Raw genomic sequence first — 27898 nt, forward strand, 5'->3', positions numbered from 1 at the left:
ACAGGGGGCCCAGTGTACTTGTGTGCCTAGGGGCCCTCGACGAATTAATCCTGCCCTGTCTATAACCTGTGTATTTAACTATTGGGCATGCCCCTGACCTGCATAGGTCCATGCCCTCCTTGTAGCACATTATGGATTTTGTATGCACAATTTGTAGAATTCTGACTGAAGTAGTTAATGTGTGAATATGCAAATTAGTGCCAAGTAACACAAATTATAGCCAAGTATTGGTTGTTAATGCCAGCTAGTAGCTAATTTAGCAATTAAGTTACACACATAACTGGCACTCTTCTATTACTTGTGCATGCAAGTTTGTGGGCTAAGCCTCAACTTGTGTGAATTAGGGGGGAGGTGGCTGAAAGATACCCCTTTTGAAGTCAAGACAGCATGGTCAAAGAATGGATTGTAGAACATTAGGCAGTTGCCTAGGGTGGCAGCTTTTGGGGTGCAGCAAAGAGCAATTGCAGTCAAAGTTAAAAATAAGTTTGGCTGCCACAAAAACTCAAAGAACCAATGAGTAGTTGGGGGTGGGGAGGGTTAGGACATTTGCAAATAGCCTTTATCTGGGTATATGAATTATGGAAATGGCTGTCATAATGTATGTACACAGGAAGCAAAGTTTAATATTTATAAGTATGATGTCTAATTAAGCATTTTTAAGGAATGGTTTGGGAGGGAAAGTGTTGGGGTTGTCATGATTGCTGAATTTAATTTTTAAGGAGTGAGGAGGGGGCGGCCTTGAGGACTGAAAGAGGCACAGGTTTAAAGGTTTGCTTAGGACTTTTAATACACTTGCAGCAGCCCCGTCTGGATGGGCACACTAGATCCTGAAGTTGTATTTGCCATTTTTCATCATCGGCAAAGCAGTTTAAGAAAGCCAACATGCTTTGATTGCACTGCAGTGCCTGCTTTAATGTTCTAGTCTGAAATGGACTTTGTTTTTTGCCTTTGGCAAGCCATTATCTCAGGAACTTAATTAATAGAGTGGTGACTTCTCCTGCACCTCCCCATGCTTTGCAATGCAGTTCCATTCTGCTGCATTGTTTAACAATGATGGAAGGACCAGGCTATAACAAAAATGAGAAAGCCAGGGTTGACTTATTAGTCTGCTGGAGGTGCTATTTCTGGACTAGCTGTAAAACCAAAGCTCTTTCTCATAGAACACTTCAGATTTTATGACAACCTATAAAAGAGAAATGATGTGTATCCTGCCACATCTCTGTTTGGGCTCATGAATAGTTTGTGGAGACATAAATAATTGCCTGGTTTCCAGTAAGCTTCCTCTCATAAAAGCAACAAACAGAGACAAAACAAAACACAAAATCCAATGGAACGAAGATAACAGGAAAGGGGAGTAAAATAAAAGGGCTTGCTTTTGACATATAGAGCCTTAAGCTTTGCGATTCTTACTTATTACCTTTAATCAGGTAAGAAAAAGATTGATTTGTATGTATTCTAAAAAGATTTTTCCTTATGCTACCAAGTCATTGAGTTCTTCATGGATTTTCCACTTGAAGGGCTAATGAACAAGGGTCAAAAATGATCAAATCTACTTTATATTTGAAGGATCTGAGTCGCAAGATGTCCACATCTTCTGCTATAGAAGGGACTGCGGTCAGTTTGGCCTGTCACTTGAAATCTCAAAGGGAATGCTGCTGAAGATCATGAAATAAAACACTGAACAGCAATAGAATGGATTGGACATCCCCTTTATCAATGACTGGAATCTTTGGGGCTTTAGGACCCTGCAGATTTTCATGTCTCTTTTTCTGCTCTGCAGGACTAAGCAGTGAGACAAGAGCTAAAACAAACAGCTGTGACTAGAAGAGGCAGCCAAGAGAGAGAGAGAGAGAGAGGAAATCTTAACACCGTCCCACTTTTTCTCACTGCATTCTCTAAAAATCCCATCCTCTGGCTATTGGAGGGGTTCAGTCTTCACTGGAGCTCTCAGGATGAGGCGGATTAGGGCTAATGCCATTGCAATCTTGACTGTAGCCTGGATTCTAGGGACTTTTTATTACTTATGGCAGGACAACAAACCTCATTCAACAGCATCTAGCCGCTATCCGGGCAAGAATGGACAGAGGTCAGCTGGGAGGCTGGAAATCCACAGAGAAGACAGGACCATCCCGCTAATTGTGAGTAGAGGAAGAGAACGGGCATGCAGAATATATGTTTCATTCCGGAGGAAATCATATAGGTTTTGGATGAAGGTGATGGTATTACTGTGTACCAGAGCGCGATGGAGCAGGACTGGGGGGGGGGGGGGGGGGGGAGACAGGCTAGGAAATGGTGTGCAAGGATTACAGAGGAAATGATGACCTGAGACAGAGTGATAGGCGCAGTTAGCCTTACATTGATTGTTTTGTATATATTTTAGAATTCTTGCTGGTAACCATGGCAACGTTTACAATAGGGCAACCAAAACGGGGAGGGGGAGGCGGCTTAGGCAAGAGAAATGGTCGGATGGGAAGTATTTTAAGTTTTGCCACTGAATTTCAGAGTCTCTGTCGTAGTAACATTGGGCTTTGCAGTTTCGTCTTAGTAGAAAAATGTGAAATCAAGTCTGCCATGTCATTTATTTATTTATTTATTTATTTGTTTATTTGGGTGGGGGGGGGAGAGGAGAAGGAGATTTTCTTGCCACACATGATCGCACCAGAGCAACCTCCTTCTCCTAGGAAAATTAAATTCTTATGCAAAGGTCTTGAGAAAAAAAAAAATCTCTTTCCTTGGAAAATATGACAGTGATTTGGGTGATGTCAGCTGAGAGGTGCCCCAAGAGAATAACACACTAGGGACGGGCTGTCACTTGCAACCACATGGGAAATGTCAATATCCCATGTGGTCGCATGTTATTAACAAATGAAAATGAGCAGATAGAGTGTGCAGTATTTGCAAAGAGGGTGCCCTCTTCTCCTGATAGTGCGTCCTTTTGAACCATCATGCATGTATGAACCACCACACATGCGCGAATAGTGCACACATGCACACACCGTCGGGAAAAGAGTTCACTGTTTGTAAAGCTGGCTCACTCTTAAAAGAAGAAAAACCAAACAAAAACTGCAGACAATGTACACGATGCAGGCAAGAATTTATTGTACCAAAGTTAAAATGCAGTAATAAAAAACCTTTTTACCAACCAAGAGACCCAACACGGTCCGTGTTTTGGACAACATGCCTTCGTCAGGAGTCCATGGTAAATAAGGTATACAATGTACCGCAAAAAATGAAGGTAACACCAAGAGCCGCTGCCAAAAACCAAATCACTCAAAAGCAGAAAATTGAGTGATTTGGTTTTTGGCAGCAGCTCTTGGTGTCATACACAGGCATTTGTTGTTACCTTCATTTTTTGCGGTACATTGTATACCTTATTTACCATGGACCCCTGACGAAGGCATGTTGTCCGAAACACGGACCGTGTTGGGTCTCTTGGTTGGTAAAAAGGTTTTTTATTACTGCATTTTAACTTTGGTACAATAAATTCTTGCCTGCATCGTGTACATTGTCTGCAGTTTTTGTTTGGTTTTCCTGTTTTGGTGGTTTTTCTGCAGATTCGGCTGGATTTCTTTTTTTGTTGTTGTTGCTCTTTTTTTTTTTACTCTTAAAAGAATACACACCTAATTACTTTGCTCCCATAATGACAAAATGGCCAAGCAAAAACAAATAACGATCCTTTCCGGAACAACATGAAATTAAAATTTTTCTGGCTGCCCATCCCTATCACACGTATATCTGGGGAGTAAATGCTCCATATGTTCCATTTCAAAAGCATGATCCAACAGAGAGGCAGAGACCCCCCACTGTCCCCCTTCCCTACACTCCCTCACTCTTGTTCTCCCAAGGAAGATCTCTTCAGATATAAGTGGAAAAAAAAGCAGTATAAGCTGGGGATGAAAGGTTAAGAAGAGAATCTTTTTTTTTTTTTTTTTTGCTTCTGCATATCTTCAGGTTCGGATTAACTTTTCAGATTCTCTTTGAAATTCCAGACCCACCCTTAAAGAAAAAGTGCATTTTGGGGTGGAGCGGTAAGAAGAGATGTCCATTTTCTACAGACATGTTTATTGGGTGATATAGAATAAACTATCTATGTTCTGAGAGCAGATCCAGGTTTTCTTGGGAATGAATATTGGATTTAGCTTACACCTTTTTCAGTTGTAGCTCTAAATGAGTTACATTCAATTATACTAGGTATTTCCCTGTCTATGGAGGCTTACAATCTAAGGGGCCCTTTTACTAAGCTGCACTAAAAAATGGCCTGTGGTATTAATAGAACAGAGTTTTTTGTGCACTGAGGCTTCTTTTAGTGCTGCTGTAAAATTCTCCCATTAATGGCCGCACACTGATAGTGTGGAAGCCCTTACAACACTTATTTTCTAGGTTGTAAGGGCTGTCTTGCTAACCATGCACTAATTGATTAGCAAGTGGTGATGCAGTTGCCCTAACCAATTAGCGCTGGGCACACCTACTCTTCTTCCCAAATATATCCAAGTTTATTTTGAGTTTACTATCTTGCCTAGTGTTTCCCCGAAAATAAGACAGGGTCATATTAATTTGTGCTCATAAAAACGCACTAGGGCTTATTTTCAGAGAATGTCTTATTTTCGGGGAAACAAGGTATCTACCCTTGACACTTGCCTTGTTATACCTATCCCTCCTATCCCTTTGTGCACTGAAACACCACCAACATCACTGATGACATCATCAGTGATGCAGCAGAGGGAAGGCCCTGGCAGGGAAGGCCGTGAAGCAGCCTGTTCAGATCGCTGCCACCGGTTTTGAGGGTTCAGAGGCGGTCGATGGTGTTCCGGTGCACAAGGGGATGGGAAGGAGGGATCATAACTAGGGCTTATATTGGGACCTACCCCGAAAATCATGCTAGGGCTTATTTTCGGGGCAGGTCTTATTTTCAGGGAAACAGGGTAGAATCTAAATCAGGGTATAGGGAAAGAAGAGTTGTGAGGGGTAGACATAGATATGAGTGTGGTGCAATGGTTAAAAAGCTACAGCCTTAGCACTTTGCAGTTTTGGGTTCAAGCCCATGCTACTCCTTGTGATCCTTGGAAGGTCACCTAATACTTTCCCCCCTCCCCCTTTTGCTCCAGGTATATTAGTTAGATTGTGAGCCCACTGGGACAGACAAGGAAAAATGCTCGAGTGCCTGAATAAATTAATTTTATACTGTTCTGAGCAACCCTGGGAGAACAGTATAGAAAACTACATAAGGAAGGAAGATAGAACTACAAATGCATAATAGGAAGATAATAGGGGAAGCAATCCAGTCCTTATAAGCTCACCCCTGGGACCACAAAGAAAATGCCAACAGAGGGAGCAATTTATGAATAAACATCTTTGAATAGGAGAGTTTTAAAATCTGACTTGAACTTATTGAATGATGCTTGATGTCAAAGAGATAATGGAAGGGAGTTCCAGAGCTCTGGGCCATGAACGGAGAAAATAGATTCACAGATATACTCATGTATCGTGTCTCGATAGGTGGGAACCGTGAGTTGATTTTGATGGGCAAATCTGAGGGTTCTTGATGGGTCATAAGTTTCAAGTTTAATAAAAATTTTGATTAAAAGGCATTAACATATGTTCAATGCGAGGTACAAAATATAAAATAGGGTATGACAAACATAGTATTTTTTTTGGGGGGGGAATACTGGAACGTCGACTAATACACTAACAGGGACAAAGGAAAGAGTGTGGAAGTACAATTCTTGACGAAAAGAAAACATATAGGGAAATAACGATAGGTGAAAGCACGTGTAACTTGTTGACCTTGTAACTTAACTGTTCTAATGCATCTTTAAAAAGAAAGCATTGGACCCAACACGGGCCATGTTTCAGTAAAACACCTTCCTCAGGGGTCCAAAATGAAGGTTGTAGCTGACCAAATGTGGAGAAAATGCTGGCACTGCTCCGCATCGACTTACATTGAGAACACCGAAACACGACTCGTGTTGGGTCCGTTCCATACCAATGTGGACAGTGGTTTTAGTCTTTATGAGGAAACTCGCAAACAGGACCCCTGAGGAAGGCTTAATTTGCTGAAACACGGCCTGTGTTGGGTCTAGGCTCAGTGTTCGTTGGTGTAGTTTTATATTTGAAATAAAACATTTGAACCTTATACTCCTGTGTCCAGGAACTGGCTCCAAGTGGTGCGCTCTGTGGACGTCTTTTGTAGACTTCAATCATATCTCCCCTCAGCCATCTCTTTTCCAAGCTGAGGAGCCCTAACCTTGTTAGTCTTTCCTCTTACGAGAGGAGTTAAATCCCCTTTATCATTTTGGTTGCTCTTCTTTGAACCTTTTCTAGTGCCGCTATATCTTTTTTGAGATAGGGAGACTAGAATTGAATGCAATACTCCAGATGAGGTTGCATCATGGAGCGATACAAGGGTATTATAGCATTTCTAGGCTTCTTTACCATCCATTTTTTAATAATTCCTAGCATCTTATTTGATTTTTTGGCCACTGCTACACATTGGGCAGAAGGTTTCAGCATATTGTCCACGATGACACCCAGATCTTTTTCTGGGTGGATCCTAGCATCCGGTAACTATGATTTGAATTATTCTTCCCAATCTGTATCACTTTGCATTTGTCCACATTAAATTTCATCTGGCATTTGGACGCCCAGTCTTCCGATTTCCTAAGGTCTTCCTGCAGTTTTTTGCAGTCCGCATATGTTTTGACAACTTTGAACAGTTTAGTGTCATCTGCAAATTTAATCACCTCACTCATAGTTCCAATTTCCAGATCATTCTCTATAATAAACCCCTAAGCGCGCATGCGCACTTACAACGCCGTGATCCCTGACAGCGTGATGTGTGACTCTGTGGCCGTGTTTGCTTTTCAGTGCACGTGTCAGCTTGCGGGACATGCTTTGGCTTGTGGCACGTGCGGAGGTTTGAGCGGTGGCGAGAGCAATGGTAGGAGGGTGTCCTTCGGCCTGGACGAAGCCGACAGAGTTCGGGTGCTGCAAGGCGTCCGGCTGTTATTGCTGCACAGGAAAGTGGAGGGGGAGAGGGAAAAGGGGCTGCTTTGGGGAGAGGGGTGTGCTGGGAGGCAGGCAGCAATCTTGGTTTGCTCGGGGGCCAGAGAGAGATAGGCAGGGGGCCAGGGAGAGAGACAGAGAGACAGACAGAAAGAAAGACAGACAAGGGGCCAGGGAGAGACACAGACAGAAAGAATTACAGACAGACAGGGGGCCAGAGAGAAAGACAGAAAGACAGATAGTGGCCAAGGAGAGAGAGAGACAGAAAGAAAGACAGACAGACATACAGACAGCGGCTAAGGAGTCAGAGAGACAGAAAGAAAGACAGACAGACACATCTATTCTAGTACCCGTTAATGTAACGGGCTTAAAAATTAGTTTATAAATAACTTAAATAGCCCCAATCCCAGTACACATCCCTGTAGCACACCACTATTTATCCTCCTCCATTGAGAAAAATGGCCATTTAACCCTACTCTTTGTTTTCTGTCTGATAAGCAATTCTTAATCCACAATTGAACATTGCCTCCTATTACTCTTTAAGTTTATCAGGAGCCTCTCATGAGGAATGTTTTCAAAAGATTTCTGGAAATCTAGATACACTACTCACCTTTATACTCAACTGGCTCACCTTTATCCACATGTTTATTCATACCTTCAAAGAATCCCTTGGCTGAATCCATGCTGACTGTTTCATTAAATTATGTTTGTTTACATGTTCCACAATTTTATTTTTTATAATTGTTTTCACTATTTTGCCTGGCACTGAGGTCAGGCATACTGGTCTGTAATTCCCTGGAACCCTTTTCTTTTAAAAAACAAAACAAAACCAGTGTAACATTGGCCACCCTCCAATCTTCAGGCAGTACAGTTGATTTTAGCGACAGGTTACAGATCTCTAACAACAGATCAGCAATTTCATTTTTTAGTTATTTCAGAACCCTGGGATGTATACCATCTGGTCCAGGTAATTTATCACTCTAACTTTTTTTTTTGTTTAATTCAATAATCTTTATTAAAATTTTTAACAACATACAGAGGTATACTGACCATTTTCAATAATATGTAACAGGAAAGAATATAAAGGATCAATATACTATGGTTAACAAATCCAAAAATTAAAACAACAATAAACCTTTAACTAATATCCCGATCAGTCGTGAGTGTGTACAAAGTGAAACAGTACCATGATAACATAGCTTACATTCTGAGAGCAGAATGTTATATTATAGCTCTCTAAAAACTATAGGCTAGATTCACTAAGCCCACCGATCGTGTTTGCGATCGTGTACTTACCCGATTTTCCTCCTACCCGATTCACTAACCTCCGATCTTATCCGTGCATGCAAATGAGGGGGCATGGAAGCAAAGTAGGAGGGAGACGATTCACAAAACAATTTCAAAAAACAAGCGATTGCTGAGGACCAGTCACTTGTTTAAAAACCCCTGCTCTCTACCGTGATTCTCCTGCTCTCTGCTCCAATTCTCCTGCTCTCTGCTCCAATCTCCTTCTCTCTGCCCCGACTCTGGTTTTAACCCACAGTGCAGCTCTGCTTTCAACCTACAGGTTAAAACCATGAGCTTGTGAAAGTTTCCAGCTCTGTGATAACAACAACAAAAAAGTTTCAAGCTCTATCTTCACGGTGAGCATGCGCAGACTATCTCCAGGCAAAGGAGATGATCTGCGCATATGTCAGGATTGCTGGAGAGCGATCAGTGTGGTCGGTGGGGGGCGTCCCTACGATCGCCCCCATTTGCATAAGGACATGTTGAGAATTTGTCTGCCTGCCACAGATCGGACACGATCGAGAAGGTAAGTGAATCTAGCCCTATATGCCCTTATTGGTGTTAATGATAATCTAGCTAAAGGAGCCTACATTCTTTCCAAAGATCGGAGTGAATTTTTCCGTTCAGCAGCAATTCTTTCGTATTTTGCGGTCAGGCAAACCACACTCCACCATTCATTATAGTTGATATTAGTAAAATCTTTCCAATTTGTTAAAATTATACAGATTGCTATTAACATTAGCAAGTGCACCAGTTTTAATATTTTTGGAGTCAAGGACAGTTGAGTGTTGGTTATACTAGTAAGCAGCACAGAATAGGAAATTCCATCCATAGAACCCAGATCTATTTGAAGCCCAAACTAAGCTCAAAAGTAGACCTGGTTTTCATTTGCCTAAATATAGCCATGATATGGACACCCTAGGTCGCTCAGTGTTATGTAAATGAATCAAAGGGCACCCAAATTGAGTCACTGCCCATACCACGCCCATTCCACGCCCACACCTATTGAGTTAGGCATGAGTTTTAAACATGGACGTCCATGAAATTGTGGCTGCGTCTACAAAGTGGCATCTACGTCCTTTGGATGCTTAAGTACCAATTATCGCTTGTTAAAGACCCTTAATTGGATCATTAACTACTTGGATTGGATGCCTAAAGCATGCCTAACTTTAGGCATGACTTAGACGCCCTTTATAGAATCAGGGCCCAGGGCCTTAATGCGTCCCATAAGCATATCCATCCCGTATCTTCTGGTCTGTTAAAGTCAAAGTATTCTTTGATTGTAGGGTTACGTGTTCAACAAACTGTGAGTCTGATAGTAGTGAATTATTGAATCTCCAAGTTGAAAGTTGCAATACGTGTTAGAAAAAGTTCAATAGATGCATGGTCTGATATAGCGATTTCATTTATTTTAGTGTCCATTATGTTTTTTTACCATATTTTTGTTTATCAAGAGAAAATCAATTCGGGAGTAAGAATTGTGTGGCGTCAGGTGAAATGTGTATTGTGACTGAGAATTGTGTTTAAATCTCCACGCATCTACTAGATTCAATTGAGAAATCATATTATGGAGGGAGTGCCAATGCTAATGCTGTATTGTAGTTAGCTGAAGATTTTTCTGTCTATTGATGGTTCCAGTACTAAATTAAAATCTCCTGCTATTATGTGGGACTGAGAATTGTCATTGATAGCTGTCGACAAAACTTCACTGAAGAACTCTGGATCATCAATACTGGGTGCATAAATGCAAATTAAAGTTAATGTATTATCCCCTATTGATGATTTAACTGCCACCCGCTTACCATTTGTGTCACATTTTTGAGTGAGTATCTTAATATCTGCTCTATTTCTAATTAATATGGCTGTACCATTTTTGCTTTTGTTTGATGGTGAAAAAAATACTGGTAATGACCAATTAGTTTTCAATTTGACAGATTCTGTAGCCATAAAGTGTGTTTCTTGAAATAGTATAATGTCAGGGGATTTCCTTGAAGCATAACTCAAAATCTTTTTCCTTTTGATTGGATTGTTAAATCCCTTGACATTTAGCGATAACAATTTCAATGGCATAGTGATAAAGAGAAAGTGAGATCTAACATATTATGTTTCCAGACAGCTAATTGTGATAACAAGAAGTTATCTCCATTTTTAACTGAATATATAATATTATGCAATACACTCACGACTGATGAACCAGACTTCCTACTGGCCATTTACACAACTAAGGACTCCTTTTACAAAGGCGCGCTAGCGGTTTAACATGCGTAATAGGGCGCACTAAACCACTGGCTGCACTAGCCACTACTGCCTCCTCTTGAGCAGGTGGTAGTTTTTCGGCCAGCGCGGGGGGTTAGCGTGTAATTAAAAGTCCGCTAGCAGGGCTTTGTATAAGGAGCCCTAAGTTGAGGCCGGAGGAAAAAAATAAATAAAAGTGTCTGTGGAAAGCGAGAGAATAGGAACAGTATATCTGCATCTACAGCGGTTATGCCTAAAAGGAGAATCACTAATTCTTATGTTTTTCCCTCTTTTTAAATTTCCTGTAAACTGTGCCGAGCTCTTTCTTTATAGAGAAGATGCAGTATATAAGCTTAATCAAAAAAAGGGGCATAATCAAAAAAAGCGTCTAAGTCCCCTTTTGGCCTAAGTCCCTAAACGTTCAACCCAGAAGCAGGGAAAGTGTCCATAACCAAAACAAACGTCCATGTTTTGATTATGGCCTTCCTCTGCCTAAACGCCCAATCTCCACTACGTCTACAAGTACCCCCACAGCACGTCTACACTTTTTAGCCATAATGAAACAAAAACACGCCTAGGCCACAAACGTCCAACAGAAGGGCTTTTAGGCGAAGGAGGAGCTAGTCCTTCGCCCAAAAGCTGGATTCTGTAACCGGTGCCTGTCAAAAACAACACCGGTTACAGAATCCCCCCCCAACGATCCAGGCAGGAGGGTGCCCAAGCCCCCCTGCCATGTCAAATCGCGACCCCCCCCCTCCCGACAACATCGGGGCAAGAGGGAGCTCAAGGCCTCTTGCCCCCCCGACTCCCCGACTCCCCGACACAATCGGGGCAAGAGGGAGCTCAAGCCCTCTTACCCCCCAGACTCCCCGACACAATCGGGGCAAGAGGGAGCCCAAGCCCTCTTGTCCCGCTGACTCCCCAACTCCCCAACAATATCGGGCCAGGAGGGAGCCCAAGCCCTCCTGGCCCTGGTGACCCCCCCCGCTAGTTGTTCGGGCCAGAAGGGAGCCCAAACCCTACTGGCCACGGGGACCCCCTACCCCCACCCTGCACTACATTACGGGCAGGAGCGATCCCAGGCCCTTCTGCCCTCGACGCAAACCCCCCTCCCCCCAATGACCGCCCCCCCCCAGAACCTCGGGTTGGGCCCATGTGCCTCAGGCCCCACCCCCAGGAGGGGCCTAAGGCTCCCGGGCCTATTCTGATTGGCCCAGGCGCCTTAGGCCCCACCAGTAGGCAGGGCTTAGGGACGGATGGGCCAATCCGGCCTCATTCCGTCGTTGGATGCCTGCCGGACAGGCGGGTTTGGCTCCCGTCTGTCCGGCCAACTAAACCAAAGGTACGGGGAAGGGGGGTGGGGGGTGTCGTGGGGGTTGGCCAGGGGGGTTGCGGGTCGGCTGGGGGGGCGGTCGGAGGTTCTTGGGGGGGGCGGTCATTGGGGGGAGGGGGGTTTGCGTCGAGGGAAGGAGGGCCTGGGATCCCTCCTGCCCGTAATGTAGTGCGGGGTGGGGGTAGGGGGTCGCCGTGGCCAGGAGGGTTTGGGCTCCCTCCTGGCCCGATGTTGTCGGGGGGGGGGGGTAGGATCGGCTGGGCCAGGAGGGTTTGGGCTCCCTCCTGGCCCGAACAACTAGCGGGGGGGAGGGTCGCCAGGGCCAGGAGGGCTTGTGCTCCCTCCTGGCCTGATATTGTTGGGGAGTCGGCGGGGCAAGTGGGCTTGGGCTCCCTCTTGCCCCGATCGTGTCGGGGGTGCCGCAGTTGGCTGGGGCAAGAGGGCTTGAGCTCCCTCTTGCCCCGATATTGTGTGTGGGGGGGAGTGATGCATCGCGGCAGGAGAGATGCCTCATCTCCCCTACCGCGATGCCATCACTCTTCTACCTGAACTGCCGCGGGTCGTGGCAGTTCGGGTAGAAGAGTGATGGCATCGCGGTAGGGAAGATGAGGCATCTCTCCTTCCACGATGGTTAGGTTGCTGGGCCGCTGAACTGATGGCGCCAGCAGCCATCAGCTCAGCGGCCCGTTTTTCGGCACTTAGACCTGGTTTTATTTCATCTAAGTGAAAAAGATCTAAGTGCCAACTAAACTGTATTGGTTATACCTGTTGTACGGCTAGGTGTAGGTCGGCCCACCTCCCGCCCTCTGCCCGCCCTTTCCCCTCCTCTAAACACACCTCTTATCTCTCTGTGCGTTTAGAGGCAGGGGAAAGGCCTAAGTTGGTTTTAGATACGTCTAAAAACCAGCTTTGGTTATGGGTACTTGGACGATCAGGCTTTTTGATCGTCCAAGTAGCCATTTAGGACACTTTTTTAGACTTTTTTTATTATTATTATTACCCCCTTAAGGTTTAGTTTAGTTTAAATTTGCTTTGTGAACTTTTAGAGTTAAACAGACCGTTTTAAAATGATGCAACATAAATTCTGGTCTGTTTGTTTTCTTTGTGGAGATGGGGGTGGGGCATGGGGGGGGGTTGGAATTCCAGTTTGGGTGAAGTGTATGCAATCGGGAGTGGGCAGAGTGGGGGACGGGGGTCTATTTCCAAAACTTGTCTTGTACTTTTGGTTTTCTCGACCTTGTTATGCTTTTGCTTTCTTCTGTGTGTTTGCTGATTGTACAACAATAAAACACGATTTACACTAAAATAATCCAGCATAAAGATACAAGAAACTGTATAATTATCTATATAAACAACTTGAGACAAGAGAGGTAAATAATGATAACATTTGGTATCATGCATTGCAAAAGGAAACATTTCATGAGTGGTACAGTAGATATTTGTTATTAGAATGACCAGCAATAATGCATACTGATAATAGACCCTAGTCATTGCCTCTGTGAGGGGGTGATAATTATTACATACATGTAAAAAAGATGGGCTTATAAACTTAAAAGACAAGTAAAAGCAACTGATACATGACACTTAATATCTTGAGATGATAGGACCCCTAATGAAAAATCAATGAGGTTAAGCATGTATGCCACCACCTCATTAATAGAAAGAAGTACTATGCGTAGGTTAGTATATGCTAAGACAAAATGAAGCATGTTATTTGCAGTTATATGGACTTAGTATAGCCTCCATTTAACATGTAACAATTAGGTATTCAGAATAGTAACAGCAATGATATATTATTAACCCAAATGTCTCCCATTATGCAGTATACAATGCAACACACAATATTGCTTTTATCCTGATTGTCACGGTATATGTGATAGACATAGAGATGGAAATACTTAGCAGTTAAAGAATCCCTTTGCAAGGGTAGATTCTATTATCATACATTGCAAAATATACATTACTTATATATGTATATGCAGCGAAGATAAAAGAATTGAGGTACCAGGTCTTCTAATCAGAGATAGGAACATATAGATGTGCACTTGATACTGCCATGTGCACGAAACATATGCATCTGCAAAACTTTAGAACTAAGACATCAAGGCAAAAGAGGCCAGAAAGTAACCGTAAGTAATTATATTACGTGTCAACAGCATACAGTATTAGTAATCTTGCATATTATATTTTTATGACAAACCTACTGTCCACACAACATGACTACGTTAAAAGATACAGCTTAATGAGCTAGCAAACTGTGAAAGCTAGCGGTTCCTGCCAACAATAACAGTACGCAGGCCTTGCACACATCAAGAAATAAAATAAATAGCATGGTGGCTTGATCTTAATAATATGGCTATGAAAGAGGCTGTTTATTATGCTTTGGTTACTCGACAGACACATATCTGTCAAGACTAAGTGAATAAAATATATAAAACTGTTGACAAACAATCGGTACAAACCAAACATCCAAGAATATAATTGCCTAGTGAGGCATAAATTGCAGCGAGATCAGCGATTAGGGAATCCGTCCAAGACTTAACTCCAAGCCAGAGACAGCGGACCAGTCAGTATAAAATATTGATGAAGCAGGAATAACATTTCGTACATTGCGAAGTTAACGGTTATTAGCTCAGACCACATCAATGTTAGATGGCTGTATTTATATTGACTCGCATTCTTGCTGGGTACATCATTCCATATTTTGCCTCTAAATCTTTCAGCTTTGGTCTATATCCAAGTAACTGCTTTCTCAGATTTGCTGTGTTTCTGCTCAAATCAGGTACAAATAGAATATTGTAACCCTTAAATTTCAGAGGCGACTTTATCTTAGCTCTCGCCATGATTTCAAGAATTTGGCTGTACCAAAGCAGACACACTACAATTGGCTTTGGATATCGTGAGTTAGTGGTTTTGTGCTATGACACCCTGTGTGCCCTATCTGTTTTGAATTCTTTGGTGAATTTTAAGTCCAGAATCTTTGGGATGAAGGATTCAAAAAATTTGACCATATCCGGGCCTTCTTGACCCTCCGGTATACGCAAGATTCTGAAGTTATTCTGCCGTGACCTCATGACCTTCATGATCTTTTACAAATTGTGTAACATGCTTTAACTGAATTTGTATTTTCTGGATATTTTCTTGGGCTGCAATCTTGTCATACTTTCATATTTTCCATGTGTGATTGAAATTGTAAAATATCTTCTTTCATTTCGGTAAGTAGAGCCCTGCGTTCCGCCATGATGTTCTGGGAGCTCTCTTCTTTGGAATCAAAAGCTGATTTTTTACACTCTGGTTTATGGCACTTTCTAACTTTGGCATTAGCCATGAAGTTACTGCTTCAGCTGAATATTTTTCTAGGTGAAATCAGATATTAATCAGCGAATGTTGATTTGAGAATTATAACCGCTGGAGCTCCGCAGTTATGCTGCCATTTCCTAAGCTGTTCACTAGCGCCCCACTCTAACTTGTTAATTTGGCTTAGTATGTCTTCAAGGTTCACTGAGATTTCTTTCAATTCCTTTGCCTCATCACCCTTGAAAACCATTTCTGGTTCAGGAAGATTTCTTACATCCACTTCCGTAAAGACCGAAGCAAAGAATTCATTCAGTTTCTCTGCAATGGCCTTATCCTTTCTGAACGCACCTTTTGCTCCTTGATAATCCAACGGTCCCATGGATTCCCTCACAGGTTTTCTGCTTTTGATGTACCTAAATAAATTGTCACTATGAGTTTTTGCCTCTTTGGCAAGTTGTTCTTCGTATTCTTATTTAGTTTTCTTTATCAACACTTTGCACCTAACTTGTCAGTGCTTATGTCTCCTCTTATTTTCTTTATTCTTTAAAGGATATTTTCTTGGCTGTAACAGCCTCTTTTACTTCATCTTTTAACCACGCTGGCTCTTGTTTCCTCTTCCTTCCACCTTTTTTAATATGTGGAATACATCTAGTCTGGGCTTCCATGATGATATTCTTAAACAACATCCATGTCTGGTTTACACTTCTGACCCTTGCCAAAGACCCTAGTAGCTTCTTTTTATCAATTTTCCTCATTTTGTCGTAGTTGCATTTGCGAAAATTAAATGCCGCTACAGTAGATTTCTTTAGCAACATCAATCCAGTTATCAGCTCAAATTTGATCATGCTATGATCACTGTTTCTCAGCAGATCCATCACAGCTACCTCTCTCTCATGCCCTTCTCTGCTTTGCAACTCTGGATCACCAACAGATGCTATTTGAAACATGCCCAGGGTAAGCCAAAAGTGTTGCAGGAAAGAGAGCTGTCAGGTCCCGATGCTCAAAAGCTTTCTGTGCACATAAGACTGTTAAAGCCAGTCTTACATGCAAGGAAACTCAGTCTCCAGTGCTCAAAAGGGGTTTGTTTGTTTGTTTGTTTTTTGTTGGGGGGGGGGATTTTAACTGATCCTGATAGCAGCCACTGAGAACCCTATGTAAAGGAGCTCATTAGTATTAAAATGAGCACACCATGTAATGCTCAAAAGGGAATACCCACTTTTTAAGGGCAAAATTTTACAGCAGGTCTGGAGCTGCTGATAGCCGTTTGTGCGTGTGTGTTGTGCCTCCATATCCAGTGCACACAACAACTTTGCCAATTTTAGGTTAAAAAAAACAACAACAACAAAAAAATCCCAAGCTCGCAGTTGAGCCAGCAGCCGCTGAGCTCCATCTACCAGCTCAGCTGATTGTGGCTCCACGCTCCCTGTGCTGGCTCAGCTGATCAGCTCAGAAAAGCTGTGCTTAACTCCCACTCCCTGTCGGATATCTATGTCCATCTTATCATTCTCTCTGCAAGAATCTCCTCAACCCCTATCTATCCCATTTGTCCTGTCTGTTCTAATTAGATTATAAGCTCTTCTAGGCAGGGAGAGAGAAAGAGATAATGGTTACTGTGGATGGGCAGACTAGATGGGCCATTTGGCCTTTATCTACCATCATGTTTCTATGTTTCTGTGTTAAATGGACAGCATTGCAAATGCTTTTCAGCACTATAGAAATTATAAATAGTAGCAATAGTAGTTCCTCTCCCCCTCCCCCCACCTTTTACTGGGCTACTCCACATATATAGCACACATATGATTTGCAAGCAATTTTTGCTGAGCATAACCCGGCAAAACCAAATCGCTCCTAACCTGTTTTTGGTTTGTTTGTTTTTTACCAGATTGCCAGAGTTTTGTGCATCCGGGCCTTCAGTTTGACTCCTTGTTAATTCCCTCAGGAAATGCATCTTTTTTTAATATGATGGGACCATTTAAGTCATCTTTTCCCCTTACTGTACAGCTGTCCTCCTACCCGAGGGGAATTTGAGTCCAGCTGTACATAGAGGACATTACTGTTGAATCTCTCTTTCACACATGTCCATGTCTGAGCACTCCTAAAGTAGAACTTCAATGAGGCTGAATAGCATTATTAAAATATACTTTTTACTAAAATGAAAGAACTCCAGCCTTCATCAGAGATCCTTGTGTATCTGGCCTGATCTATGATAATTCCTGCAAAAGATCAAAGAGTAGCAAGACCTGTATTAATGCCATGAAATGACAAACTATTTATAAAGGTGTTTAGTTGGGATTTAAAAAAAAAAACAAAAAACTTTAGCACTAAAGGATAATTCTATAAGGAGGACTGAAAGCATTACAGGTTCTGATGAATTTAGCATCTAGACTGATTAGTGGAGTTACAAGAACATCACACATAACTCCCATATTGAAAAGCCTTCATTGGCTGCCAATTGAACAAAGAATTCACTTTAAAGTGTTATCTTTTGGTGCATCAGATTCTGTATCAATCTGCACCTTGTTGGTTTCAGTTTCTCTGGAAGGTATACAGACCAAACAGAGCCCTGCGATCAGAGGGAGAGGGGGGCAATGTGAATATAAGGTATGTGGCTACAAAATTGAAAATGTTTTCATTATGGGTATATCTCTTTGGAATAAGTTGATTGGCCAATTTAGGCTTTGCACTGATCATTACAGCTTTAAAAAATCGATAAAAACCAAACTGTTTGTAGATGCTTAATTGTGAACTACTTCCTTAGAAGTTGCTTTGGTTCCTCTGCAATATTATATTATCTATAAAATTGACGTTTTTTTAGATTGCACTTTTATCACTTGTAGGAAGTGTACGGAGCAATTGTTTTAGGGCTATGTGTAATTATTAATTGTAAGATCTAAGTCTATTATGTGTGTTTATTATATGGAAACCGCTGAAATTCCAGGCGGTATATAAATTTTTTAAATAAATAAAATAAATAGCGGTCTGGTTTCGGTGCCTGAACTGAAATGGAAACCAGAATACGGTTGCTCTCTAGGTTGCACTTACAATGCAGATGCCTTCTGGGCATGCTATGCTTATATTCTCAAAAAATGTAGGTGCCTATTTGTCTTTATAGAACAGGGACCAAGTTGGCATAGTGTAGGCCAGTGTCTCTCAAACTGTGTGCCATGGCACAGTGGTGTGCCCTGAAGAGATTCTGAGTGTGCCATGAGTGATTCTGGGGTAGGGGCAAGTTTTCAGTGGGGGTTCTGGCAGGAGGGACTGAGCATCCCTCCTGTCGTTGACCTTTGCAGCAAATATGATGCAGCCCATTCAGTTCCTATGGGCTGTGTTTGCATTTGCCGCGCTGGTACTCACTAGTGCGGCTTTGTATGAGCACTGATTGAAGAGTAATGAGACTAGGTTTTTTTTTAAATTCAAAATCGGATGACTCCAGAGGATCTGAACATTTTTTTTTTCTTTCAAAGTAGCATCCTTCACATTCAATACATTTTTTGCAGCATTTCAAAAACGATTCAAAGAAGTGCAGTAGACTGTTTTGTGACATCACTTTTAGTGCTATGGGTGTGGCGTTTTTCATTTCATCATCTGAAGAGAATGTCTTTCTGTGCAGTTCGTTTTGCTTTCTGTAACATTTTAAGAGTTCCATTACCGCTCTTTTCAAGTTTAACACAAAATTCAATCATACACCTCTGATGTACTTTCACCGGCACAGCTTCCTCTTCTGCCAAGATGAAACGCACAAAGTTCTTCCACTAACTGTGACCCCCAACAATGAAGACTATAGCAGTCCAACTGCAGGTTCAGAAATGTTGATGTATGAGCTTCACAAGAACCAGCACAGCATTGCCATGTCTTCTTTTTGGAAAGTAGACCAGAAGCAGTCTCATTACTTTTCAATTAGCCCTCGTAAAAGGGGTCCTTAGTGGCCATTATGCATACTCAGAGCTACCAGTACGTGTACATACCAGCACTTACAAGTTCAAAACCCCAACTGATGCCACTCTGCCTTTAAATTCTTTTCAACCCAATAGAAACTGGAAAGAATTAAATAAAAAGGATCAAGAATGTCTGTCTGCCTGCCTAGGGGCAAAATAATTCTCTGAAAATGTAATAAATTTGGCATGTGGAGAAAAATGATAAATGGATCAAATTGGATTGGAGATTCCAGAGAAACAAGTCCAAGGGTACTTAAAGAATTCAGACTTGAAATTGCTGATCTGTTAGTAGTGATCTGTAACCTGTCCCAAAAATCGTATAATACCTCAGGATTGGAGAGTGGCCAATGTAATGCTGATTTTTAAAAAGGGTGATTCTGGAAATTCTGACCTTGGTGCCAGGGCAAAATAGTAGAAACTATTATAAAGAATACATTTCTGTTCATGAATTAATTTGTACCACACAAGCTTTCTGTCGCTGGTATATTTTTGTTTAAGATTTTTATTTTAGCACTGTCTGTTGATAATTTTTAAAAGTTTAATTTTGATATGTCTTATGTATATATTCATGTACACTGCCTAGAATTGACAGACTGTGCAGTTTATAAATTTTTTAAATACATAAAGTGGTTCAGTGTATTTCTATGTTAGGAGTTTCACATTCTGTAGCATAGAAATTTATATAGTAAAATATAGCAGTTAGGAGATTCTTCCTTTCAAACTGCCTCTCTCTACCCCCAAACTGTCCTAACCTGAAAAACTAATCCCCCCCCCCCCACCGCAACTAGTCTGCTCCTCTGCAAACTACCCCATGCCTTAAAACTATCTAATAACTGCTCTAACATCCAGCAAATTGCTCCATTCCCCCAAAAAAAACATATTTGCAACTGTCCCATCCCCAAATCACACACACAGGAGTTGGAACGAATTCTATTAGCCAAGCTCTGCATGCTTTCCCTACTTTTTTTCACGTTTCTTTGTAAAATGATTGATCCCACTGTTTGTGCTACAAACTACACATGTATTTTCCACATCCGTAAAGGTAATTTACAAAAGGATCTGTGTTCAGCAGACATTTGGTAAAATACTTTGAAAATTGTGCACAACATGATTTGGGACATCATTAAATGTACGTATTTTTAGAAATGCTTTCCGTTACATGTGCAGGATCCAAAAGGTAGACAAATCTCCAAAGTCTCAATGCATGGCGAATACAGTGCTATAGGGATGAAGTATTTAGATCTGTTAGAAATTGGGCAACATTCTGGGAAAGAGAGAGCCTACTCTGAAAGGATGAACTCTACCTTAACTGGGTGGAACCAGGCTTCTGGCACTAATATTTAATAAGGAGATAGATCAGCTTTTAAACTAAAATGGTAGGGGGGGGGGGAGCCAACAGTTACCTAGGAATATATGGTTTGATATGGCATATCCTTGAAGGATACTATTGAAACAGAACATTTAGGGAAATCCAATAGAGAGATTTTAACAATGGTGAAAGGAAACCAGGAGTGCTGAAGGAGAAAGAATACAAATTATCCCTGTCAACTTCTAAGCAGCCTGTAGATGCAGGGAAAAAACACATTTTGAAGTGTCTGTATAAAAACACTAGAAGTCTAAAAAATAAGATGGGAGAGTTAGAATATATAGCAACAAATAGAAGAGGTAGATATTTATAATAGGTATCTCAGAGATCTGGTGGAAGGTGAACAATCAATAGGACACTATGTTATCAGGGTACAAATTATTCTGTAATGATAGAGTGGATTAAACTGGAGTGGGGGTTGTGTAAAATGTTAAAGAGGGAATTGAGTCAAACAAAATAAACATTGTACCTGAAACAGATAGTAGCATAGAATCTTTATGGACAGAATGAATACACAGATGAAGAAATGTTTACAAAAATTAGGAAAGCTAGCAAATAGGCCAGAGCACAGTACAGGGGTTCAAGGAAGGTTTAGATAGGTTCCTAAAGGATAAGGGGATTGAGAGGTACAGATAGAAGCAGAGGTAGGTTATAGAAATGGTCAGGAACCACTTCACAGGTCATAGACCTGATGGGCCGCCGCGGGAGCGGACCGCTGGGCGCGATGGGCCTCTGGTCTGACCCAGTGGAGGCAACTTCTTATGTTCTTATGTTCTTAATATAATGGTGATTTCAAATACCCCAATATTGACTGGATAAATGTTTCATCAGGGAGTGTTAGGGAGGTAAAATTTCTAGATGTAATAAAGGATTGCTTTTTGGAGCAATTGGTCCAGAACTCAATAAGTGGGAGAGCTATTTTAGATTTAGTCCTTGGTGGAATTCAAGGCATTGTACAAGAAGTAATGGTGTTGGGTCCTCTTGGAAACAGTGATCATAACATGATCAAACTTGAGCTAAGTCACTAAGTAAATCTACTGTAGCAGCATTTAATTTTCAAAAGGGTAACTATGAAATGAGGAAATTTGTTAAAAAGAAACTCAAAGGATCAACTGCAAAAGTTAGGACTTTAAATCAGGCATGGACATTGTTTAAAAATGCTATTTTGGAGGTGGGGGCGGAGAAGAGGGTGGGGAGGGGCACATCTCACCCTCGCTATGCCACTGATGGCCATTTTTCTCAATGGAGGAGGGTGAATAGTGGAATGGGACCAGTGCTTTTTAACATATTTATAAATGATTAGATATGCATTTGTTTCTGAGCTAGAGCAACTGATATGAGGGGTACTCTTGTCAGTCTGTGCGTGACCGGAACCAAAGTGGCCACTTTCAGTATCTAAAGTACTAAACTGGTAGAAAATTTAAATTTGGCTTATCTCTATAGTTTTTGATGTTGAATTCAGATACAGTATACTGATGGAATTACCTAAATTAGATAACTTTTCTCATTATTGTCCAGCAAAATGGGCCAAATAATTCATCACATAAAATGAGGCTCATACTTTGGTCATCAATAACTGAAAATATTTTATCAAATGCCTCATAATTTTACAAGTATATTAACAATACTGGTTTCTATGCATATATAAATTATGAGTTGTCCAATAAGATTCCCTGCAAAAATATGGCATGTTAAATATGTCCTCATAAACCTGTGCTTTAATTTTGCCTTGTTTTCAGGGCAAAATATCTCCATGTGGGAGCATCTTTTCTTCTATAAAAGACAATGGTCAGCATCTTGCTCCCAGCCATTCTATGGCTTTTAAAACTGCTTGAAACAAGCATATTCCATGATGAATTGCATATTTAATGCTGTGTCTAGAACTTTGGCTAGTGTGGAATAGAAATATAGAAAATAAAATGAATAAAATATATATTGGATTACTGTTACAGGTTCTCATCATCCTTGCATTGGTTTATGGTGGCTTTTGCCATTGTCAATTCAATGACCCGGTAACCCCATTGCCTAAGGGTCACACCTGATGGCCAGGCAAAGCCATCCACGGATCAGGGATCAGTATTCACCAAATGAATGGAAGATGAATTGAATCATCATCTCCCTAAAAGGATATTTAATGTGGGTTCCTAAGCCCAGTAAGTTATTGCTAGTGGTTTCCAAGTCAGTAAATGTGGGTTTCTTACTCAAGGTTCTCAGAAGGAATGATTTAGCAAGGGTCATATAGTGGCAGGGACAAGGGAAAGTCACTACTTTAAGCCTGTTGTTCCCAGCAGCATTGAAGTAAGTAGCTTGTCTGGTGGTGATGTGTCCTTTGTAGCCAGTCTCTTTGAAACATAACATGATGTACCATGCTTGAGCGTATTAGATTTGCAACCTGGACAGTCCATTGCCTGCATGTATGACAAAAATTGATGGATTGCTAATATTTATGAAATTTCTTTTCAGGAATGTGATATCTTGGTCAGGGCAGGATTAATTCATCGAGGGCCCCTAGGTACACAAGTGCACTGGGCCCCCCTGCCCCGCCCCACCCCATCATGCTCCCAGGCGGAAACAGAAAGCTGCGTCAGAGGGAAGCTTTGGGCAAGCAGCACCGCTTGCACAATTACAGTTCTCGTTGCCTTTCTTACCCGCGTTGCTTGCTTGTCTTACTCTCTGTTGATGGGGGGGGGCCATGTTGCCGATCGGGGGGGGGGTCCCATGTTGCCGTTCGGGGAGTGGGGGTGGGGGGAGGCGGGGGTCCGCATTGCCGATCGATGCTGGAGAGGCCCATTGCCGTTTGGAAAAAACAATGTTGATGCCCTCCTTCATCGGGCTCCCCTGACCATTTTGGGCCCTAAGCACGTGCCTACTTGGCCTATTGGTTAATCCTGCCCTGATCTTGGTGAGTTTTATGCATCTAAATGGACTTGCTACATTGTTCCACTGGCCTGTTAGGGCAGATACATTCTGGGTGCCAGAGCAGCATATTATTGCAACTCTTCCAGCTCTTACAGCCAGAACAATGGAGAGTCTGTACAGCTATCCAGATGCAATAATGACAAGAGTAGAAGAAATATTTCATTTAAAAAATTGTAACACGAAAAAGACAAGCAATAGAAAACGTTTAAAAAATTTTTAAAAATTGAAAAGATATTTTTTGTGATTTAATTTTTATAGGACTTTGGTTTGGGAACCATAAAGAAACCTATCTGAGACTTGGGGACCTTGAGTAAGAAACCCACATTTACTGCCTTGGGAACCACTGACAAGAACCCACTGTGCTTAGGAACCCACATTAAAGATTCTTTAGGGAATGATGATTCAATTTGCCTTCCAATCATTTGGTGAATACTGATCCTTGGCACATGGCTGGCCTTGCCTGGCTATTGGGCAGGGGTGTCAAAGTCCCTCCTCGAGGGCCGCAATCCAGTCAGGTTTTCAGTATTTCCCCAATGAATATGCATGAGATCTATTTGCATGCACTGCTTTCATTGTATGCTAATAGATCTCATGCATATTCATTGGGGAAATCCTAAAAACCCGACTGACTTACGGCCCATGAGGAGGGACTTTGACACCCCTGTTATTGGGTGTGACCCCTAGGCAATAGGTTACCAGTTCATTGAACTGGTTGTGGTAAAGCCACCATGGACCAACACAAAGATGATGAGAACCTGTAACAATAATTCAACGTATATTCAAACTGTGCAGTTCATCATGGAACATGTTTGTGTGTCAAGCAATTTCAAAGGCCATATAGAAAGTCTGGGAGCAAGATGCCAACCATTGTCCTTTGTAGGAGAAAAGATGCTCTTTCTTGTGATATAAAAAAGATAAAAAAATCTAAGATGGCCTACATAGAGATATGTTGCCCTGAAAACAAGGCAAAATTAAATCACAAGTTCACAAGGCCATATTTTTGAAAGAACTTTTGCAGGCTCATAAGCACAGAAACCAGCAGTGTTAATATACTTGTAAAGTTATGAATGAAGCATTTGACAAAATATTTTCAAAGTTATTGATCTCCAAAGTAAGAGCCTTGTTTTGTGCAATGAATTTTTTGGCCTATTTTACTGGGTAATAATGAAAAAAGTAATTCCATCGGTATATCTGAATTCAGCATAAGAAAACTGTATAGATAAGCCAGATTTGAGCTCTCTACCATTTAAGCACTATAGATATTGTAGATACTGTAGATCAGGGGTGTCCAATGTCGGTCCTCGAGGGCCGCAATCCAGTCGGGTTTTCAGGATTTCCCCAATAAATATGCATGAGATCTCTATATATGCTAATAGATCTCATGCATATTCATTGGGGAAATCCTAAAAACCCGACTGGATTGCGGCCCTCAAGGACCGACATTGGACAACCCTGCTGTAGATACTTTGGTTCGAGTTGTTCATAGACTGACAAGAGTACCCTTCACATCGAATGCTCTAGGGAACAACTGTATATCTGAGTCTAATATTTTGCACAGCTTAGTTTAAGACCTTAGGCTACTCATGTTTCAAAATTGACATGGAATGAAACAAAAATATTCTAGCTGGCCTGTCAATGAGGCAGTTCAGCATAAAGGGGTCCTTTAGTGAGGTGTGTTAACCGATTTAGTGCACGCTAAAGATTAGCGCACGCTAAATGCTAAGGTGCCTATAGAATATAATAGATGCCTTAGCATTTAGCGTGCGCTAAATTGGTTAGCGTACCTTAATAAAAGTACCCCAAAGTTACAACTGTCACTAAAATGGTTCAAAATAATGCCCCAGCTTGGAGAAATTTAAATTCCCTGACAGATCTGTGCCGAGGGACAGTATCTATAATGCTTTGCCACAAATCAGTGCATGCATATAAAATGCTCTGTGTCTTCAGATTTTCTTCCATTCAGCTGAAGGGGATATTCTGCAGGGAGCTGTTATATAAATTTTCCGGACATTAGGTGTTGTACTGTAGTATAGTTCTTCAATGTTTGAATGGAAAACCCAATTGTGTGTTCCAGCGCCTTCAGTAATTTATCTACATGCAAACGGGTAGATTTACAGTTGAGCTGGTTAAAGTGCTTTACTGTTAATAGGGTTTTTGTTTTTGTTTTTATACATTCATTAGCATTGATTAGTAAACGTGAGAGAGAATAGTGGAGTTAAAATACTCTGACTTTTTAAAGGTCATTGAACAGTGAAATGGAGAAGAAATTCAAGCTGAATAAAAGACTGGGCACCTCTGTGGAATCATACAGCCTGAAGCCTCCAGATTTACACGGTACAGAGAGAGAGCTTTTTGATGTTACTGAGAAAGAAAAAGCTTTGGGGAGTTTAGATTTGTATCAGATGTGGAAGGGCCTAAAATCAGACAGTTGTAATTAATTTTTCCTTGTGCCTTTTAATGATTTGTCAATTATAACATCTTCCTCCATATAAGAAAAATACATGCTACTGTATATTTTATGGAACAAATCGTTGCACTCCTTGAATAGACACATAGAAACATAGAAACATAGAAATAGACGGCAGATAAGGGCCCACGGCCCATCTAGTCTGCCCACCTTAATGTCCCTCCCCTACCTTTGCCCTGTGAATAGATCCCATGTGCCGATCCCATTTGGCCTTAAAATCAGGCACGCTGCTGGCCTCAGTCACCTGTAGTGGAAGACTATTCCAGCGATCAACCACTCTTTCAGTGAAAAAGAATTTCCTGGTGTCACCTCGTAGTTTCCCGCCCCTGATTTTCAACGGATGCCCTCTTGTTGTCGTGGGACCCTTGAAAAAGAAGATATCTTCCTCCGCCTCGATGCGGCCCGTAAGATACTTGAACGTCTCGATCATGTCCCCCCTCTCTCTGCGCTCCTCGAGCGAGTATAGCTGTAATTTGTCAAGCCGTTTTTCGTATGGTAGATCCTTGAGTCCCGAGACCATCCGGGTGGCCATTCTTTGCACCGACTCCAGTCTCAGCACATCCTTGCGATAATGCGGCCTCCAGAATTGCACACAGTATTCCAGGTGGGGCCTCACCATGGATCTGAACATAACTCGAGCTCCAGCTAAGAAAGGAGAGAGTGAAATCCAAATAAATGAAAAAATAAATAGATATAGGGCTCCTTTTACAAAGGTGCGTTAGGGCCTTAACGCGCGGAATAGCACGCGCTAAATTGCCGTGCGTGCTGGACCTTAACGCCAGCATTGAGCTGGTGTTAGTTCTAGAAGCGTAGCGCAGGTTTAGCACGCATTAAAATGCTGCTTGCGCTAAAAATGCTAGCGCACCTTGGTAAAAGGAGCCCAAAGTTTTGCATTAAACAATACACTAAAGTCCTCCTTTACAAAGCAGCGCCAGGATTTTTAGCGCCGGCTGCTGCGGTACGAACTCCGATGCTCATAGGAATTCTATGAGCATGAGCATCGAGTTCTTTTCTGCCGTGGACGGCGCTAAAAATACTAGCGTGGCTTTCCCCCCTCTTCTACGAAACCGCGCTAGTGTTTTTTTAGCGCAGGGAGCCACGCTAAATGACCCGCGCTGCTCCTGACGCTTAAAGAAACTCAAAGAATTTTATTCATTGTTGCTCTCAGCTGATTCCTATAAACATTTTAGGAAAAAGTTGAAAACTTAGACTTTCTCTAAATACTTGACTACTTAATCCATTCTATTGCATGGATCATGTTCATAATTAATAATCTTTTGTAAACCGCATAGAACTTTTTGGTGACACGGTTAATAAGCACAATGTAATGTAATGTAATGAGCAGCATGGGCCATTCAGCATGGCTCTCTGCGCTAAAAACCGCTAGCGTGGTTTCATAGAAGAAGGAGTAAACTATTTCTCTGCCCATGGTGGCATCCACAGGCAGGACTGGAGAGCTGGGGTGAGAGAAGGCTACTCCCGTAGAGATCATGCAACACTGTCCCAAAGCAAGCCAAATCCAGCTCTTTTTTAGCACTGCTATTCCTTCAAATTGTGGCATCCTAGGCAATTGCCTATTTTGCCTGCACCTATATCTGGACCTGTGACTACTTGATACATTTTATAAAGAAGTCATAATAAATACAAAAATTTTATCTGTGTATCAAACCTTAGGATGTAGGGTTTGTAGATTACGGTCGTTCTTGCTTGTAAAACTGCACTACTGAAACATAGAAATATGACAGAAACATGACGGCAGACAAAGGCCAAATGGCCCATCTAATCTGCCCATCCGCAGTAACCATTATCTCTTTCTCTCTCTGAGAGATCCCACGTGCCTCTCCCAGGCCCTCTTGAATTCAGACACAGTCTCTGTCTGTTGCTTCCTCACATACCTTAGACTCTAGCTTGGCTCGAGATTTGCATGTTTGACCTGCAGCAGAACTCTGTTCGCAGCAGCAGAACTGAGCATCTAAAGATAACACACACACCGGCCCTGATTTAATGTATTTTAATCCGAAACTCTGATCTTGCTGCGTTGCGCTTTCTGCGGAAGG

At 41.8% G+C, this 27898-nt stretch overlaps 1 protein-coding gene across 1 annotated transcript in view; it reads left to right on the forward strand.

The window, feature by feature from the left end:
• The first annotated feature begins 1865 nt into the window (after nucleotides 1-1865).
• GALNT16 (polypeptide N-acetylgalactosaminyltransferase 16) overlaps nucleotides 1866-27898 on the forward strand; it is a 316815-nt gene continuing 290782 nt past the window's right edge. The window contains exon 1 of the mRNA XM_033950875.1: nucleotides 1866-2138. Within this exon, the coding sequence (XP_033806766.1) occupies nucleotides 1953-2138 (186 nt within the window). The 5' untranslated portion in view covers nucleotides 1866-1952. The remainder of the gene's footprint in view (nucleotides 2139-27898) is intronic.

This window comes from Geotrypetes seraphini, chromosome 7 (genome assembly GCF_902459505.1).
Source record: "Geotrypetes seraphini chromosome 7, aGeoSer1.1, whole genome shotgun sequence".
In the NCBI taxonomy this organism is placed as follows: Eukaryota; Metazoa; Chordata; class Amphibia; order Gymnophiona; family Dermophiidae; genus Geotrypetes; species Geotrypetes seraphini.